General features: G+C 40.7%; 1 protein-coding gene across 3 annotated transcripts in view; it reads right to left on the bottom strand.

Moving 5' to 3' along the window:
* Nucleotides 1–20527, bottom strand: part of TBC1D1 (TBC1 domain family member 1) — a 105628-nt gene extending 85101 nt beyond the window's left edge. For all 3 annotated transcript variants that reach the window (XM_086464088.1, XM_086464089.1, XM_086464090.1), the window contains exon 1: nt 20111–20527. In XM_086464088.1, the coding sequence (XP_086320214.1) occupies nt 20111–20527 (417 nt within the window). The remainder of the gene's footprint in view (nt 1–20110) is intronic.
* Nucleotides 20528–20728: the final 201 nt, after the last annotated feature.

Below are 20728 nucleotides of genomic sequence, written 5' to 3' on the forward strand. Positions count from 1 at the left end.
GGAAGAGTGGTCTTGTGGTGAAGATGCTGAATTGGGACATAGAGTAACAGTGAATGAATTGCAGCTTCTGCTGATAACATGACTTTTGGGCATGCTATTTCACCACTCTCTCTGCTTTAGTTCATCTGTTAAATGAAGATGGTATCTGCCATCCTTGAAGGAAGGAGGAGTGGGCACTCTTTAGCATTCGGGAAACAGCTGGCAGCTAGGCTTAAGTGTTCAGATATAAAAACATTTGGTAACGCACTAAAATTTTCAGTGTAAACGAAAAGGTCACTGTATTGCTCACCTTCCAAAAAAGAGATTTAGTAATGTAGTAGGAACAATAACTGCATTCATTTTTCAGGATGTTCAACTTCTAAAAACAGAACCTCTGTATTTTTCTATTTTAAGTTTGGCTTGTGCAAATAACGTTCTCTCCAAAAATACTATATATCCATTTTGGGTAAATGGAAAAATTCAGGGCCAGCGAATAACATCTGTATTGCATAAACAGTAAGTAGCACTTGACACCATCTTATCTAAGTGTACGATCTTTTACAAAACAAAACAAAATCCTCATTCCTATGAACTGTTCCATGCTATCACGGAAAATATTAGCAAGATATTTGTGTCTGTTTTTAAAATAGTAGCAATTACAATACTTCAAAGCCACAACTTAAAGCTTACATTGTCAGAAAGATAATCTTTCAGTTTTACAGATGTCCTTCATAAATTTACACATACACAAATACCCCCATTATTTCTCCTCCAACAAAGCTTTCTCCATTAAAAGAAATCATTTGGAGATAAGGACAGAGATGTGAGATACAAGGAAATATTAAGAAGAAAGGCAGCTGCAATCTTTTAACTCAAAACAGGGAAGTTTTCTGACTCATTCTCCTCTGATTTCAGCTTGCTTTAGGTTTAATGGCTGTAAATGTTTTTGAGAGTCTTCAGAGTACGTCACTCACAAGAAGTTGCATTAAGGGTATAGCCACAGCTGTATTATCTGAGAACTGGCCTCTTCTGTTGCTTTTGTGTTAAGTCTGGTGGTGGTTTCACAGCAGACCTCATTCCCTTTTGAAGCTTTTTCCTCTGAATTGTACTTAAACATGTTTCGGCAGTTACCCTTCTCATGAATTATCCCCTCTGCCCACATTCACTGTTACAAGTTTCATTTCTCTCTTCTTTCCCTGTACACAAGAACGTCTTCATAAATTCAGTTGAAAAAAATGCAAGAGAAGAATATACCTGCCAGTAATTACCAGTATCCATTATTTGGCCTTTGTTTAAAAACACTCACAACTTTTATCCTTTATTACTTGGCTTTCAGTGCTCATTAGGATTTCCTTGAGCCTTGTCTCATCCCTTCCCATTCCAATTAGTAGGCTAGATGTTTTCTACTTTATCAGAGGAAAAAGATAGAAAGTAACTACTGTGAAAGTACTGTTTGTCATCTGAATTCAAAATGTAATAATGTTTTGGTTCTTAGACACAGCTGTATGCAAAGATACCAAAACAAAGGTGTCTATTTAAGGAAACCCCAGACTTTTACAGCACCTCCATATGATGCAAGATGCAACAAACGATTCATCTGGATCCACTGAAGGAAAAGAGTAATGAATCCTCTGGATTTCATCCTATCCAAAGTCTCAATTAAGCCTGATTAGCTGGCTTCTAAAAAGATACTGCAGTGAAGAAAACAGTGAGCTTTGTTACTTCTTTTGGCTAAATTACAAGCAAACTCCTTTTATTCTCAGTACGAAATAAAAGATTAATCACAAAACCAAACTACCTTACCAAACAAGAGCTGCATCAGCCCCCTGATGAGAGGTAAAAGCAAGACCTGACAGCTAACCACTGACTGGCAGTGGCTCTTCCCTTACACAAAGTGCATAGGAGTCCACTGGCCTGAGCTGCCCGTTCGTGCCAAAGATGAAATCCAGCTCTCACTAAAGAAAATGGGATGACTTTCTTGGTGGTTTCCAGATACTCAGCGGAAACAGAAATGACAACCTTTTGGGTAATCTTCTTTGTACTGTTAGTCAGTTAAGAGTGCAGACTGAAGCATTTTGGCTATCTGCTAACCAGTAGCAAATATGAAAAACGCAGGACATCGGACCAGTGCCCAGAGGTAACAGGCAATTCGCTCCCTGTGTGGCAGACAGACAAGAACAATTCCTCACCAGAGCGCTGGGCACTGACTCAGCAGTGGAGCCCTTTCCAACATTTCCTGTAGGTTTTAGCTTATATACGATTGTCTTTTCAGCCACAAAATTTGTAACTGCTAAAATGTTTTGATTCAAGTGACACTAGCATTTTCCACTCAGGAATGAAAAAACAGAGTTGGTGATGGGTTATCTGTCCTCTTCCCTACCAGCAGTATGCATCCTCTCTCCAACAGAGTGTCAGAGGATAAGAGGGTTACCTGAGGCTCATTTAGGATCCTGCATGTCAGCGAGAGGACTGAGGGAAGGAGGGATCTGTGAAGGGAAAGGTGATCCTACACCACGTAGGAGAGAGGCGCAAGAGCCTAAGGGCCAGGTTGCTCAGCAGACAGTGGAATGAAGTCTTCCTTGGGCAAATGCTGTCCTGCAGGCAAGGTTAGATCACCAACAGTGAGGTCATGGGAGCATTAGATGATAACATGCCTCATGAGGTTGAAGTAGCTTTCCTAATTGATACCGTTATCTTAAGACTGTTCCCCGTGGGGCTGTTTTAGACAAAGAAGCGTTCAGATATTCTTTTTTTCTTGGAAAAGGTCTAGATAGAGAAAAAGGATTTATTTCCTTATGCCCTGTTATAAGGCAGTTATAGGTGACAGCAGATGCTGGGCTGACCAGTCAGGTATCTTGAATGGAACAGACCACCTCTTAACACTTGATTCAGAACGTTCAGAGTAGAAAGGTTTTGGTGAAGTCCTTACTCAAACAAGAGACTGGAGAAAATACTATTCCAAGGATGTGGAACCCATCATCCCATAACAGACCTCCCTTTGCAATGAGGATGAGTGTTATAGAGAATCTAAAACCAGAGAAAAGTAGCTTTACCTTCAACATCTGAAGTGGGCTACAGGAGAAGAAGCTGGCAAGAGGACACTTAGATGTACAGTGTCTGACCAACAAACATGATGTATGCCAAAGGTACCCACAAAATCCTGGTACAGAGGGAAAGCAACATACAGAGAAAGAAAGAGAAGTAACCAAGGCTATACATAACCAGTGTGACAATGATCACAATCTAGCTTTAGGGTCCTAGTGCCCATTCATAAACATTAAGGCCATCTGATGCAAAACACTCATCTGGACTGAAATCATCCTGCCACTTCAAACACTTGTAAAAACATTGATGAGTAAACCTTGGATTGGCAAGCTTTATTTTGGATTGAGTATTTTTTGTCTTCCCATAGACAGCAAAAAAAAAACCCTCAAAGCTGTCAGGAAATTTGCCATGGGTTGTGACTAATTTCACTCAAGCATGATCATATGTCTGCATTTGACCATTTGACCATGATCAAATGTGCACTGCTGAGTGATCTAATTATGACCAACTGATCAGATCTCGATAAATGAGTGAAAAACCACAGCCTGAATCTGCAGATAAGTCCAGGCAGACTTGTGAAGAGATCACTTTGATCTGAATAGTTGGATGCAAAAAACCCACAAGGACAAAATGGCAAATGAGCAATGGGGAAAACTCAGCACATAGCGGGGAATTGCCACACGGAGACATCAGAAGTTCCACACACTTATTCTGTTTTGCAACAGAGGGTTTTCTGGCAGCTGGGAAACTGGAGCAGGAAGAGAGGAGCACAGGCAGAGCTCCAGAAGCAGGTTACAGAACTTGAAACAAATGGGGATGCTCCCAGTGTGCAGTAACAAAGACACAGGTCAAGCCACTGAGATCACCCACTAGGTCTTGACTGTGGCTGAAAGAGCTTAAAACCTCCTGGTTTTCCCCCTGCAGGGCAACATTTTTTTCGCCTTCTCAGTGTCGCCAAGCTGAGGGACAGCTAGCTGAGCTCTCCAGGATGCTGAGGCAGCTCTGGGGGAGAGAGCAGCAGCTGCCACAGGGATGACACACACCTGCACACACCCTGACACAACTGTACAAACCATGAAATGTTAATGATGCAAGACTGCTTATTTTAAAAATCCCCCTGACAATGGGACATGAAGGATGTGAGAATTAAATGGGGATTAATGTAACCTGGCACTAGATATATGGCCATGGAAGAACTTTGCGCCCTTTTCCTCCAGCCTCCCGCTGCTTCGTTGCGACAAGCACTGAAAGATCTCAGGAGAAACAAAAAGCTCTCAAAGTTTAAGTATTTTCTGAAGAGCAATTAATTAAAGGTTATACTTAAAGCGTTTCTTGATCTTGAAACTTATATCATTAACCCAAGTTACTCAGATGGGAAGAGAGATACTTCATTTGAAAATATGTCTCATTTCCTTTGTAAAGAAGCAATACCTCACAATTAAAAAAAGTTAAATACTAAGCACTTCTACTTCCAATAATGGATAAGTTATGTAGTAAAAAAAGTCTAGAAAGGAAAATCAGACTATGAACAGAAAATGACAATTCTCACTTTACTGGTCAAAATCAAAAAGTAATTATAGAATCTATTGATTCCCCATGTGCTATGGGTGATACATATACAATGAATGTCTGTTTCCATTACATGGGAGTTCATGTTAGTTAAGATGCCCATATTCACTTTATCCTATTAGAATACTCTAGTAATGAATAACATAAAATAAGCAATTTTGTATGCATAATTTTACAGAGTTATAGCCTAGCTACAATTAACTATAAACACAAAAACAGTCCTATTGCCCTAAGCATATTATTTTGCGTACTTCAGTTGCAGCCATAGGAGACTAGGAAAGTATATCGAGTTCCACAGTGTGTAGAGCCACAACTTAATAAATCTATTTTCAACAGCATTGATTCCTCATAACTGAATTCAGCTGCAATCCCCATAGACAGTACACAGATTCTACTAGACTTCTACTGTAGTTCAGATAGTCTAAAGCAACATCCATTTCAGTAAACTGAAAAAAAAAAAATCAACAGTTAGAATAAAACTTTAAGTGTTAACCATTCCACTCCCAACCTGTAACATTCTTGATTTTGCTGGGAAGAGCTTAACAACAACAACAACAAAAACAGTTCAGGTTTATCTCTCAGCAGGTGTAGGGTCCAGAACTTACCTACAGTCAATGGAGCTATATTGCAATATACATATGATGAGCACCCGGGTGTAAAAGCTATTCATTTGAGAAGGATCCAATCCTCCCCCCACTAGAATCACCGACCAAGTTGCTACTACATCCTTATGCATCTTATATGTAGATAACAAAAAGAGGAAACAAATACCATATTGTCCTGTTCTTTTCCAGAATCAAGCTGAAGAAATTTTAATTTCTGTAATGTTGCCCTCATATCATAAGCCTCCCTGCTCCAGTGCTCTTGGACACAACACCGGTGGGAGAACTGCAGCAGCCTGCTGTGAACCACAGCAGCCCCTTGCAGCCGATTAAGAAGCGCACTCAGCAACCTGACCAGCCCTTGCTCTGCACTGCTTCTCATCACCAGCCTTCCACTTGATTACAAGCTGCAGCACAGTCCTTCCCTAGATATTTCCTGTGTAATGTGGGATTGAGAATATCCCTGGAACCTACTAATATAATAGTTTGCATGTACAGCCTTTTGCATGGTGCATATAAATCTGCCTTTTTATTAAATTATCTGCTACTTTTATTTTGCTGTGTTGTGCTGTTGATTATACTCCTTCTTAGCTGTCTTAAGAGCGCAAAATTTTATCAGCAATGTTCCCTTGCACACACTTTTAACTTACTGCTTATCTCTTCCCTTCCTAACCTCTTCTCAGGGCTTATTAACCCATGCATGGAGTGTGTTTTTGGCAATGATATGGCCTCTTTTACTCTTGTGATTTTATATATTTTTGGCTAAGTCATACTGTCTTTCAATTACAGCAAAAGCCAATAAATTACAAGCAAAATGGCAATAAACCATCTTTAAAATCAGGATTCAAACCCTGTCCCTACTGATCTGAAAAAATACTTTCCCAATGATTTAGCTAGCTTTCCGTTCAGAAGTTTGCAGCTCCTGGTTTCATTTCAAACAAATATCCACGTTTGGTTATTTTAAGCCAATTCTGTTTCGACTCCTAAAAACACGCTGGAAAACATTTGTGAAATGTAACACACAATACAGAGACTTTTAAAATAGAGCAACAGGATTTGTCCTTACGGCTCTTTTGTGGTTTTGATAAAACTGCATCGCTTCAAAGGGCTCAGGATGTATTACTGTAAGACACCACTGCACATTTCGTCCACATGTGCTGACTGCGCTTCCGCTCCTCTGCCAGAACAATGGAAGCCTTCGAGTGCCGAGTCAGCTATCCCACAACCACAGATCCACGCAGACCAAACACATTCCCTCACTACAGGTTTCTTCACCTTTCTCTTATCACTGAGAATGCCAGATAGCTGTGTCATTTCACATAAGAGTCCTGGAGTAGGTAAAAATTGGGGAATGTGTACATATTTTCAGGAATAAAGCCCAAAATATTATTTGACATGTGGTACACTACTGAAATAAATAAATAAAGTTACAATAAAATAATCATGGGCTGATTCTGCCATTTCCTCCCTCATGGGTGTTCCCAGGACCAACAGGGAATTCTGGCATTCCAGGAGAAACCTGCACACAGCTGGACAGACGGGCTGGACAGCTGAACTCTTCACTCAAGCTATCTCACGAGTTCAGATACAACTGCAACTTGTAAGTCTGAGCTCACACATTTGAATGTGTTCACAGGCAGAAAGACCCAAATGAATAAAGCAAAGTTAGCTGAGCAGGGTCTTTTACCCCAGGGTGTAAGAAATTCTCAAGTCTCCTGTTGGTTTCAATCATAATTTATGAGTAGAATATAGGCCAGCTTTAATTAATTTTCTCCATTTGTTTCTAACACATAACATAAAGCCAAACAGCGAGAGCTTAAAAAGATAAGAATCAAGTATTACATTCTCTCATTGTAGAGCCATAATGTCATCTCCATATACGCGCCTTGATTTCACTCACAACCCAGCTGGGACAGAAGTCCAGTTAAGACGACCACCTGGAAGTCTAATTCAGCTGATGTCTCAAGCTGGCATCAAAACTTCAGAACAGTCTGACGTGCCTGTGCATATGCGTGTGTGTCAAAGTCAGGTCACTGAGGGTTATCTGGGGAAGGAAAATCTGTCACGTACGTAGTTTTTATACAGCTTGTTGGAAGCGCGCAGTCTCAACTTGTGTGAAGGGATTTATCCCAAGACCTTAACAGTTCGTATTCTGTAACTTTAACAAGAAATGTACCTATAAATCAGAAACCTACATTTTGTTTGTTCAAGGTTCCTAGGAACTTTCCTGACTATTCTGATCCTAGCTTGCATATGGATAGTCTATTAAAACACAAAACACAAAATGGGGAGGGAAAAAGACGACTTCATTTTAAAGAAAAACTTGAAGCATGCCTTCTGCAGTACACCACCTACCTGCAGAATGGCCACTGAAAACCCCCTCCCAGTAAAAAGGAAGCCTACACACAAGCAGCGCATGCATTCTGAGGTTTGTTGTCCCCTGGATGTATCTAGTTCATTATAGAGTTAATAACATACATGTAAAGAATATTCTGAAATCCTGCAAGCTTCTAGAAGAGAAACTTTGTGCTTATCCAGATAGAAGCATGCTATAACAAGCTCAGAACATGATTGATAGATGTGAAAACATTAGCGTTCACATATTCTGCTGAGGGGAAATGAGACATCTCGGAACATCAGCTGATGCCAAACATAAACCTCAGTTAAGTACGTGTCTTGTTTTGTGAACTTTAATACCTAAGAATAAGTCCAGGAACACTAGTATTTCAGTTATAGAGATAGCACCTTTACTGTTGGTTCTTCTGCAGAATAGAATACCAACTCATTACAATACTTTTACAAGCATTTATTGGAAAAAAATCAAACCAAAACAAACAAAAAAAAACATGAGGAGAAGCTGAACAGAACTTCAAAACGACAATTTGGAAGGGGAAAAAAAAAAGTTCAAGGGTACTGAATTCTTACCAAAAGCCCAGTAGGGTCTTTTAATCGATTTCAACAGTCTTAGATTAAGCCTTCAGGATCTATAAGATAAGGCGAGGAATTCCCCTGCTGGTGGAAAGCAACAGTAGGAGAGGTAGAAACCGTCAGAGCTATCGCAGTATCTTACATTTCCTCTGGACAGCCACTAAGTGGCACTTAAACACCTCATCTTAGACCATGGTCAGTCCGCACACTGTTGTGAAGTGACTGGGCAGAAAAAAAAGGAGTGATGCACTCTGGGGCTAATCCCTTTTAAGAACAATGAAGATCACTTTCTGCAATTAGAGAAACCGTCTAAGGGCCTGACTATGTCTGAAAACGTTGCTGGCAGAAAGGCTGTACAGTGCTCCATGGAAGCAGAAACACTGCCCAGAGCTCCACGGAAGCAACTCCTTCCTCTCCCAAATCCCAGTCCTGCTTTGGGAATCCGAGTGCCTCGTTCCCCCCACGACTGTGCCATTTTGAAATATGCACTTAAACCAGGAAAATGAAAGTGTCTCATCACTGCTGGACTGTGGGTCAAACTAAAGCTGCCCTACCGTCTTAACTTCTCCAACTGCCTCTGAGTTCAGCTTCAGTGGGAGACCTCTGCAGGGACCAACCCTATTGGTACTTGCAGATGCACGTTAGGACAGGGTTTAGCAGGCAGCAGAGAATCAGAAGTGATGAATGGGGCTTTGCTGCTCTTAAGACTTTAGTACATTATTGCTTCCTAGGCATATGTCGTATTTTCATTTGCATTTTTAATCACAGAAAGAAACCGTTTTCCTAATAGTGGTGTTAAATCAACTATGTTAATCATCCTGAATATGCTAATGCACCATAGCTATCATTTTTCTTTTTATCTTTTTCTTTTTATCTGCTTCTGTTTTATTAAAAATCTCTCTAAGTGAATTAATCACAGAAACTGGAAAACATTTTTTCCTATATGAACAACATAACTGTCACTGGAAAAAAATATGAAGATAAAACCAAGCAGATTAATATATTAGGTATTTTAGGTGCTAACCACGCAAGTATCTACAAGCACATTCAATGTCATTATTGCAAGTATTTCTGTTGTCTTCAGTGGAACTAACCTGAACTTAAAGTGCATTTGGGTTTTCAGCATCAAAGACTCAGAAGTAAGATTTATGTATAATTTACTTTTCAGACTCTCAAAGAAACACCTCCATTTCAGTTAGCCACAGGTTTAGATGTAAAATACACCACCAGACATTAGCTGCAAGCTCTATTTGTCACCTTTGTGCTGAATGTGGCCTCCAGAAATCTCAAGAGTTACAAATTTTGTCTTTTATTCTCTCTTCCTCTAAAAGTTCTTTACGTTATAATTAGAAGCACAGAACATAAGCAAAGCAACTCAACAAGCCACAGTACACATCATGATTAATAAGAATACAATTAAGCACATCTGCACGTGTGAAACTAGTTTTGGGGGGTTCTTTTAAAGGCTAAAACAAGAACCTTGGAAATGAAAAGCATTCAGTTATGTAGAAGGAGCAAACTTAACCCAATGCAAGAGGGATCTCACCAGCAGCAAAGCTGTTTTTATGACCAGCAATAGATCTCAATTACTGTCACTCTGGGAAAAGTGGGGGGAGGGTGGGAAAGAAAGGAGAAGTCCACATCAACCAGCAGTTTCATACAAAGGACAAACCAAGTATAAACTGGCATTATCCACTCAATCCTTGTATCAGATCCTCAGTGATCAACCTTTAGGGCAGACACATATATCCATTTAAGCCTGTATTTGTCCAGTCACACAAATCATTCTTTAGGAAAATATTTCCCACAGCCCTTGCCATAACTTGATGTCCACAGAGAGGGTAAAAAAACAGAAATACAGAACAACTGTGTCTACACCGAGCAAGGGAAAGCACTGATTTTACAACAGTGATTTGTTACCGTTATTCACTTTGACATATAACAGGATGGGAGATTGTGCTGCTAAAGTAAATACAGCAGTTATATATGCCTCTTCTGCTTTGGTTTTCTGCTCCACTACAGCCAAAGAACCCACATCTGATGACCTTGAGGGCACAGCATAAATGTCAGCCCAATGCAGGCAAAACTCTAAATGATAAGCTGATTGCATGATAAAAATAAAGAGCTGTATCAGTAAGGTGATTCACTCAATATAATAATTTATGAATTGCCATCTCCATATTTTAATGACGATAGTTTGAATTTGTCCATTAGGGCCATTTTAGAATTCGAAAAAAAGAAAATACAATTGTCTGAACATGATTGTTCATGTTTAAGTAGCTTCCTCTTTGTAGTATCGTACATTCAGCTTACTATTCAACGTTGCTACAAATCACACAGTATTTTCTGAACTCTTAATTCTGTATATGCAAACTGGGTTTCTAGATTCATTCTGTTTCTCATTCAGAACTTTTCTACAGCTGCAAGTCATACTTTTTTTTTTTATTATTTGCCCAGAATTTTCTGCTGGCTGTGAATTGGTTTGAAGCTGTAGGTCTAACTAGGCTGCAAGGCAACAGGGAGACCCATTCACTTACTTTGTGCACATTGCATCCAACACCTTTGCAGAAGGCAGACCTTACTACAGTACAGGTGAGCTGAATAACTTTGCTGTTCCTATTTTGTTATTGTTACCACTTGTGAACTGGGGAATTCAACACCTCTAGTGCTGGGGTAATGCATGGATGAACACAGCCTCTCAACTGAAGACCTACATTGTACTTCAAGAAACATGTGGATTCAATAAATTCTCAAATTTTCACATTTGTCTTCCACGCTAAGTTATCTTCAAGCTTTTCAATCAAATTTGAAGACTACAGCATCACCAAACTCCTTCAAAGTTTTGGAAGTTGGTCACAGAGGGTTAACTTGGTAAGGGTATTGCTCAGCAAAGCAGAAAGAAATTACTCCAGCTGAGAAAATGAAATAAATAAATCATAGGATGAGTACCGGAAAGTTGGTGCCAGAGTGAGGCTGAAGCCACAAAAATGAAGAAATTGTCACATGACAGTATTTCACAACACATTCAACCCCTCAGGGGCAGGTTCACTAGTAGCTTTAAGTCAGTTAGGTGTAAATCATGGAAATGTACTAAAAGCCTTCCATTTCCATCACCATAACAGCCACAGCCACTCTAGATAGTGTGGCCTTGCTTCTCCCCGACACTCACAAAGGTGCTTATGAAGCTGTTCTGTGATCGGGTTAGGATGCTAATTTAATTGAAATCGTATCACTTTTCCTTTTGGAATATTAAATTGCTCTGAACTGCCTCACTGAGTGATACCACAGTGTAATATGAGAGTAGGGGAAAAGGCACGGATGTGCAAGTCAGCAGCCAAGGAAGCCCATCACAAGCTGGACTAAGACTAGGTTAAGATGTTAAGAACAAGCTTCTCTTTGGAGATATGCAAGGAAGCTCTTCTCTCTATGAAGAGGAAGTTTCTGAAGGAAGCTCTACTGTAACTCTGGAGGATGCTTGGATATTATGGCTCCAGTTACCTGTACGGGACTTCATAGACCACAAGCATTCAACCTTGTAAGACAAAATGAATGGTTAGTAGTCAGATGAGAAGCCATCACAAATCCACTAATTATGCTTTATGCTCAGTTCCACTGTTTTATATTTCTGCTACAATCCCCAACAGAAAAAATGACGGAACAATCAATAATCTTGGCATAAACTCTGGCTCTAAGATGAAATGCACATGACAGCACAAGTAACACGCAGCTACTTTCAGTATTATCTAAGTTGAAAAATATGCAACAATGTCACCTGATAGAGAATACTATACTGTTGAAGTCACAGTAAGAGTTCTTATTAGTCATTCTGTAGCAGAAATTTCTGTACGATTTAGGAGATCGAAGAAATCACAAGAAAATATACATTTTTATGTTACTGCTGCTTTAAAGAGTGGGAAAAGGCATCTCTTTTTACAACCACGTGATTAATTTCATCTTCCTTGCTAAGACATTATCTCTGAGTTTAATTCAGGAAACGGCACTGGTATTACAAATTACTTCCTCGATGTGGCAATCACACATGAGGTTGAGGGGAATCACACAATGTTTCTTATAAAATGAGGGTGAACACAGGAGCACTCAGGTGAGCCAGAACATCACAAAATCCCTCTAGGGTCTGACAAGAGCCCCACAAAGGCTTTGGATAATGCTGCTAGGGACTGGATCACTGTCCACTAAAGCTCTCTGAAAGAAGAGTTCACATACATGAATCCTTTGAACAGACCCCAGGATAGAGCTGGTGTAGTCACAGTTATGCTCTAGGCTCAAGGATGACCATAAAGCCTGATTAACTGTGAGAGTGTCCAAAGCACAGCTGGCTGTTTGCGTTACACAGGACACACTATTAAGATTTACACAGCTAAACTTTGACCTACTTTATCTGCCACACCGTGTAAGTGCACAAATATATATATATATGTGTATATATATATATATATATATATAAGATTTTTCATTTGTTCTGTTGGATTTTTTTCCTTCTGTTTTTTACATTAATTTCTCCAGTTAGCACTTGGGAGACAGGAGACTAAACGAAGAAGCAGTGCTGGCAGTTTGCAATTACGTAGATTCCATCAAAAAAACCCAAAGGTGCATATGAATAGGAGGCAGAAAACAGCCAAATTAAGCTCTCAGTTGCACGCAAAGAAGTCCAGTTACCTCATTTTCTTTCAGTGGTTTATACTTTTTGCAAAAGAACCACCACATTTTAATCTCCCTAGATTCATCAAGCATAAAATACAGTAGAAAAAGATCACCTCTATCTTTAAAATTATCTTGCTTGAATTCTTTTAAGAAAGGGAAATGGTGCAATTAAAATGAGGTATTTAGTGAGGCCATATCTTAGAGTCTAATGTAAAATCAAGTTGTGTAAGAATCCTCAGTCACGAAGCTAAGCCTCACAACAACTGCTCTGGAGTTTACTGGGCCTCTCACGTTCCTTTTATAGATGAATAATGTGAAGTTCACGCACAACATCAGCTCTGTGCAGCCTCACAGAGAGCTAAGTGTTGATTATCTGAAGCCAGCTTCTCCAGCATATAATCAGATCAGAAACAACATGTAACAGAGAGTACAGCATTCCAGGTAATACAGCATGATCTACTTAAGTGTATAAGCTATTGCAAGTCACAAAAACAGGTGAAGGTTATTTAAAAACATAGTAACTCTGAAAACAATTAGTGGACCAAGAAAAATTAAGACCTCTGGAGAGATCACTATTGTAACCAAACAGCTTAACAGCAGGCCAAGAGCTACATTTTTAAAAGTGCCTCTGTAAGGAGATGGGGCTTACCTGTGTCTGCACAAGCAGTCAATGAGCAGGTCTCAAGCAGGTGTCCCAGTTTGTTACAACCATACAGGCACTGCCACTCTCATGACAACATTCCTGCAGCTGCCAGAAGCCCAGTTCCTGGGCCAAAAGCTGTCCCTGATTTATGACACTACAGAACAAAGAGTCAGAAGAAGTAAGCAGACTTGTGCATGTCTTGCACAGCTGTGTTCCTGCTTAAATCACAAGCAATATTTCTCTATAAAATAGAACAGTTGTACCCAGTGTTTTGCCATTATAGCACTAACAGCTCTGGTAAACACAGGCAAGTATTATGGGCTGTTAAGACAACTTGTGTCCATACTCTTGGGGAAAAAATAAACCAAACCAACCAACCAACCACAAAGAACTAAACTTAACCCTTTTGAAATCTGAACTGAACTTTTCGTTTCTTCATGATCTAGTTCTGCATCGCACATTGGTAATGTCACAGAGATATTTATCCTTACAAGACACCAGGCTCAAGTTTCTAGGCTCTCCCTCAAATCCTCTAAACCTCCAGTTCATATCACAGAAAGAAAAAAAGGAGAAACTTTCAAACATTCTGAGCATCTACTTCGCTAAAAAAAGGCAGTCTGATGGCTTTTACTCCGCATACAGGAATTTATTTTATCCTGTGATCATGAAGAACAAGTGGATGCAACACTCTACAGACAGCTAGAAGTAGCCTCACATTTGCAGACCCTGGTCCTGATGGACGACTCAAGTATCTGCTGGAGGAGCAACACAACAGGGCACAATCAATCCAGCAAGGTTCTGGAAAGTGTCAATGATGACTTGCCGACCCAAGTGACAGAGAAGGTTATGAGGAGAGGTGCTCTGTTCGACCTCATACTTACCACCACGGAAGGGCTTGTTGGGCATATGAAGGCAGCCTTGGCTGCAACGACCATGAGATGGTGGAGTTCAGGATCCTGGGAAGCAGGGCAAAAAGCAAGATCACAAGCCTGGACTTCAGAAGAGCAGATTTTGGCTTCTTCAGGAATCTACTTGAAAAACTACCATGGAATAAAGGCCTTGGAGGGAAGGGGGTCCAAGAAAGTCAGGTCTTATGCAAAGATCACCTCCTTCAAGCTTAAGAGCAGCCCATCCAAACGACCAAGAAGTCAGGCAATAATGCCTGCATGGATGAACAAGGAGCTCCTGGCAAAACTCAAACACAAAAAAGGGAGAATACGAGGGTGGAAGAGGGACAGGTAACCTGAGAGGAATATATAGACACTGTCCAAACATGCAGAGACATGGTTAGGAAAGCCAAAGCCCACCTGGAGCTGAATGTGGCAAGGGATGTCAAAGGCAACCAGAAAGGCTTCTATAGCTACATATGGCAAAAGCAAGACCAGGGAAAAATGTGGGCCCACTGCTGAATGGAGCACAGGACATGGAACAGGCTAAGGTACTGAATGGCCTCTTTGACTCAGACTTTGGTGAAATCATTACATTTAGAACTGTTATTCTTTATTTACAATAAATATAAAAGTATAATAAAGGTCAGTACAACCTGAACTTGCCTTAAAGCTAAACTAGCCCAGGGCATTATCAGATAAAGTAGTGAACAGTATTCAATTTGCCAGCCAAAACATCCATCAAATAAGATTAAACATACCCAAGTAAAACAAATCATTTGATACACCAAAGAAAGATCAACATAATGCACATGGAACTACTTTTCCAAACTGAAAATAAGAACAGAAATTACTCTTCCTCTGTAATGTTTTAACTACTTTGTATCTGCTGTAGAGAGATATCCTACGACAGTACGCCATTAGCTTCTCATTATCTATCTCTTTCATTCCTCAGAGTGAACAACGCACTAAAGCAAGGTCTCCTACAGAAGGAGAGCAGCGCTGTGTTTGTGGAGAACAAGCTCATGAAGGAAACAGCACACCTCACATACAGTTCCAAACACTTTTGAACTACCACATCTCAAAAGTAGGACAAAAACGCCAGTAATTCTTAATGTATATAGTTTTCAACAACAACACTGTCACAGAATCACAGAATGTTAGGGGTTGCAAGGCACCTCGGAAGATCATCTAGTCCACACCCCCTGCCAGAAGCAGGACCACCTAGAGTAGGTCACACAGGAACGCGTCCAGGCGGGTTTTGAATGCCTCCAGAGAAGGAGACTCCACAACCTCTCTGGGCAGCCTGTTCCAGTGCTCTGTCACCCTCACAGTGAAAAAGTTTTTCCTTATGTTAATGTGGAACCTCCTATGGTCCAGCTTGCACCCATTGCCCCTTGTCCTATCATTGGACATCACCAAGAAGAGCCTGGCTCCATCCTTCTGACACTCACCCTTTATGTATTTCTAAACACTGATGAGGTCACCCCTCAGTCTCCTCTTCTCCAAGCTAGAGACCCAGCTCCCTCAGCCTTTCATCATAAGGGAGATGCTCCACCCCCTTAATCATCTTTGTGGCTCTGCACTGGACTCTTTCAAGCAGTTCCCTGTCCTCCTTGAACTGAGGGGCCCAGAACTGGACACAATATTCCAGCTGTGGTCTCACCATGGCAGAGTAGAGGGGGAGGAGAACCTCTCTCGACCTACTGACCACACACCTTCTAATCCACCCCAGGATGCCATTGGCCTTCTTGGCCACGAGGGCACATTGCTGGCTCATGGTCATCCTGCTGTCCACCAGGACCCCCAGGTCCCTTTCCCCATGCTGCTCTCTAACAGCTCAGTCCCCAACCTATCCTGGTACATGGGGTTGTTCTTTCCCAGATGCAAGACTCTACACTTGCCCTTGTTAAATTTCATTAAATTCCTCCCCACCCAGCATCACATTTCTGTAGAGCCTAAGCAAATGTCAGACCAGAGGCCACCGGGAAGATGCGTAGGCTGGTAGGATGTATGTTTTCGTTTAAACCATTGTCCTCCTACAGTACCCAAGCACTCTGGCCAAGTTGTTCAACAAGGCTGCGTTTTATGATGAAGACACTATCCCGCAACCACAGATTTACTGCAGAGCTAATTTTTCCTCAGCTTCCATCACTATTACTCAACACAGTATGAGAAATCCCCATCTACGACCTATCAGTAGTCTTTTTAAGCTCCCTGCAGGCAACATAATTGAATCCAGCTCCATTCCTGAGCACCTACAAAGAATATGCATCAATGCTTCTTTTCAGGCAGAAATTACTAATTTTCTGAGGCCCCACCAGAACCTCCACAGAATGAGGGTGAAAGGCTAAGGAACTCCACTATCTGTAACTAGTGGAAACTTACTGGGGTTATACATGAAGAAGGAAGGCAGGCTCCAGATCCCATTCCTAACAGATCTCTAATCCACAAGGGAAGCTCTCCTTAGGCAGTGTAAACACATCCTTTTAGTCCTAAGTGGAGTGGAATAATCTCTACATGCATGTCCTTGTTTTCAAGTAATATGCCAAGGTGCAGTTTGCCAGGAAAGCTTCTTTCATCCTTCCCCAGTTACTGCTATACCAGCAGGGAAAGTGAGCCGTATACTACCATGATGATGCAATGGAAATAATTATAAAAGATTCTACAGAGTGAAGACAAAGACCACAGTAGGGCACTGCCTTTTCTTTTATTTCTAAAGAGAAGCAGAACAAAGAATGCCTTGCAAAGAATCCTGACATTATTTAGTATTAATTACCTGTCTACTGTTTTTTTCTCTAAAGTGGATAGGTTAGTAATGGAGCAACAATGAAACCGACAGGCCTGTATTCACATCCAGGAAAAACACTGCACGTGTTCCCACACCCCCATCAATTCTAGATTTTAGCTAAATATTACCCAGCAAAAAAATCATCTCCCATTAACAAAATGCCTTCCTATTAAACAGCAAGATAATCCCTCACTAATCAAGTACGTTCTTGCCCAAGTTGGATGTATAAAGGAGTACAACTACAGTTAATGGACTGTAGTTTATTTGCAATGCTGATGCTAAAAGCCTGACCATTCCTGGTTTTCTGCACTTTCTACCACCTCCAGTGCTATTCCTCTGTCTGCACAAATTCAAGTTTCTCGTCCCTCCTCTTCAAAGGCCTCCACTGTTTAGTTTTCTACTCACCTGCTTTCGTCTTAACATAATAACCTTCCTAGTCTACTTCTCCCACAGATAACCTTCTGCCCTCTTTTATTCTACTTATCCTAAGGTGGGGATATACTCAGAACTTATTTGCAAAGCCACAAAGTACCTTCTACTTCAAATCCTCAGTCAGACCTGACCTAATCTGAGTCCTACTACAGATTTATCTATGCAGACACAAAGAACTGGCTCTTGCAGTTTATAATATCATTGTCATTAGTAACCAGTGGGTTTGGGGTTGGTTTTTTTTTTCAAATGAAAATAGACGAAGTGCAATTATTATAAAAGTTTGGATGCCCAAGATTGCTGGATAAAAGGTTGTTATGAACATGTAAACTGTGACTAAACCTATCTGGATTACAGTGTCTCTTCTATAGAGGTGAAGCAAATAGAAAAAAAAAAAACAAACACCAAAAACAAAACCACAAAAAAACCCCAAACCAACCAAACAAAAAACCACCACAGTCCTCAGGAGCAAGAGAGCAAGAGTGCCAGCACAGAAGTCTGCTGCGTCACACAGGCTGCAAAGGTCCTACTTCTCACATTTGTTTCTTCTGGAGTTGAACTTAAGCTGCAGCAACACGGTGCTAAATTCTTCATCCCACTCACTGGCTTTTAACAAACAGCTCACTCAATTTATAACAAAGACGTACAGTAGACTCCTATGCTTTCAAGTTGGGTATCTGCAAAACAGGTAACATCAGTTCACTCCTCTTGATAAATACACAAATTAGCTAAAAGGCATTATATGACAATATTCACGGCAGAGTAACAACACCCTATAAAGCATAAGGGACTTACCTAAAAGGTAGATTAATCAGCAATTACGCTGAATTTAAGTAAAACAGGCAGGCCCTCACTTTAGAGTATAAGAACACTCGACATATCTATTACCCTTTTGTTAAGGCATAGATCCACAAATGGTGATTAGCTGTCTACTTCCTAATTAGGAACCTAGCCTGCAAAAAAAGTCAAGAGGAACAACCCCTGCAATCAAGGCAAGTTAAGAGACCAGGTGGTGGGCAGTTTTTAAAGGACAGATAGCTGTGTGAATCTGGGACTAAGTAGTTAAAATAGGCATCCAAAAATTCTGGATTTGTCTCCAAAAACATGTAGACACAGCTGCAAATTTAACTAGAGATTTATTTTGTTCTCCTTCATTTCAAACATGTCTAGGAATTTGATCAAACATGAGGAAAAAGGTACTTCAATCTTTTGTTGCAAAAGAAAATGTACTGGAGGAGATCAGCGCTGCGTACTCACCATAATCCTGTAAAATCACAAGCTAAATTAAGTGCATAAGCAAACTACAAAATGCATTTACCAACTTCTATTCAACGCCAAGTTCTGAAACATCTATTCATTATTTCTGCTTCCTTACATACATAAATTCTACATTAACTTGACAGGATTTCTCACTTGAATGTATGTGATTTACAACATATTTGTCTTCTAATTTACTGTAACCGCCTTTTTATCTGGGGGGATTTAACTAAAGCTGTTTCCATATGTTTTGAGCTCTAAGCTTGAGACCATGGATTTGGAACTGTACAATGTTTAGCTATTGGGCAGGTTGGCATAAATCCCATGTGTGGTGTATATTCACGTAATACCTCCAAGGTGCTTCAGCAGGACATCTCCTATCGGTCAAGCAAGCAGCATATAGCAAGACGCTTGTTTTCCAACATTATAACTAGAGTCTGCGCTCAAGAGGTGAAGGATATGTCACTGTTTCGGTGCCAGTGGATCACAATAGCTTTGTGCCAAATCCTACTCGCCTTTACTCATTCACGAGAGTTATTGTCTTACATTACACTCAAACAAAAGAAGAGATTTACTATTTTTAATGCTTCCACCTTTTCAGCAAGGACACAACTTGCTCCTAGGAAATGCTGACTGAGCCAAATCTCACCCACAGTGCGAGATGCACACACCCAACTCCTGTCGCACGCCATGCAGCAGCAAGCCTGCAAGTCACGGAGTCGCAGCACTGCGCTGTGGCCTCTCTCCCATTCTCCAGCACCACGTGCCACGCTCTGTGGATTACAGAGCCAGGAAGAGGTTTCCACAGTGTCCTGTGGTTGGAGGTATGCTACATACGGAGGGTCCACCCTACCCCTCTTCCTTCTGAGAAGGCAGGTATCTCTATTTCACAGTCACATAGGTCTCAACTCAGTAAAACAGAAATTTGAGAAGTCTGACCGTAGGATTAGATAAAGTTCACAGTGAGACGCAAGGGTGAAATCCTAGCCCTGGTGACATCAACAGAAAAACTCTCACTGACTTGAGGGCTAAGATTTCAGCCCATATCCCAAACTAATGTGGTTTTTAGGCTGATGAAATTCAGGCTCTGATCCTGTAGGAGATTTACACACCTCTCACTTCACATACTGAGCAGCTCAAATTCAATTGAACCACTAACATCACGTGAAGTAACGCTTACCGGTAAGTTTTAGTAAGATCTGGTCTCTAATTGTAAATACAACCTTAAGATCTTACAACGTAGTGAAAGGTTTCGAACAGCACAAAAGCAACTCCAGGTTTGCTTTCTTTGGTTGTGTTTCTTTTTCTTTTTACTTACTTTTGTCTGATCATCAGCCTTAAATACATAGCAGATACTCCGCTGATTTGCTGCTCCATCCTTTATCAGACAAGCAAAGTAGCTTGGATCGTGACTGTTGTGAATCAGTTTGTGGACATGCTGCGGCTTGTATTCAAACAAACTTGAACAAATCAAAGGATCCCACTGCTGGACTTTTCCTGTGTCCCGTTCACACCGCAACCCCGCTGGTGAAACATAAAGTCGGATTTGGCTGATGCCAGGTTCTTCTTTGGAAGACTTTGTACTGAGCATCCGGATCTCTGCCACAATCCAAGGCAGCATTGACATGGTGGTTAGGGAATGCACTGGCAGAGAACCAACTAGCTGGAGACTGAAAGTTGCAGAGAAATCACTAGGTGTTTGATACTTTTTAACTTTGAATGTTATTGGCTCCATTTCACAGTCCTTTAGGTAACCTGGACTAATTCATCAATATTTCAGTTCCATAGAATGATGATATCTGGCCAGTTCCTTTGATTAATCCTTCCAGATCCTTTGATTCAGAAGAGCTCTGAAAAGAAAAAAAAATAGTTATGTAGGTGCTGGAACCCTATTAAAAACAAACTGTCAGTAACACAAATACTTAATAGCTTAACA

The sequence above is a fragment of the Leptosomus discolor genome, chromosome 4, assembly GCF_034619465.1.
Source record: "Leptosomus discolor isolate bLepDis1 chromosome 4, bLepDis1.hap2, whole genome shotgun sequence".
NCBI classification, from domain to species: Eukaryota; Metazoa; Chordata; class Aves; order Leptosomiformes; family Leptosomidae; genus Leptosomus; species Leptosomus discolor.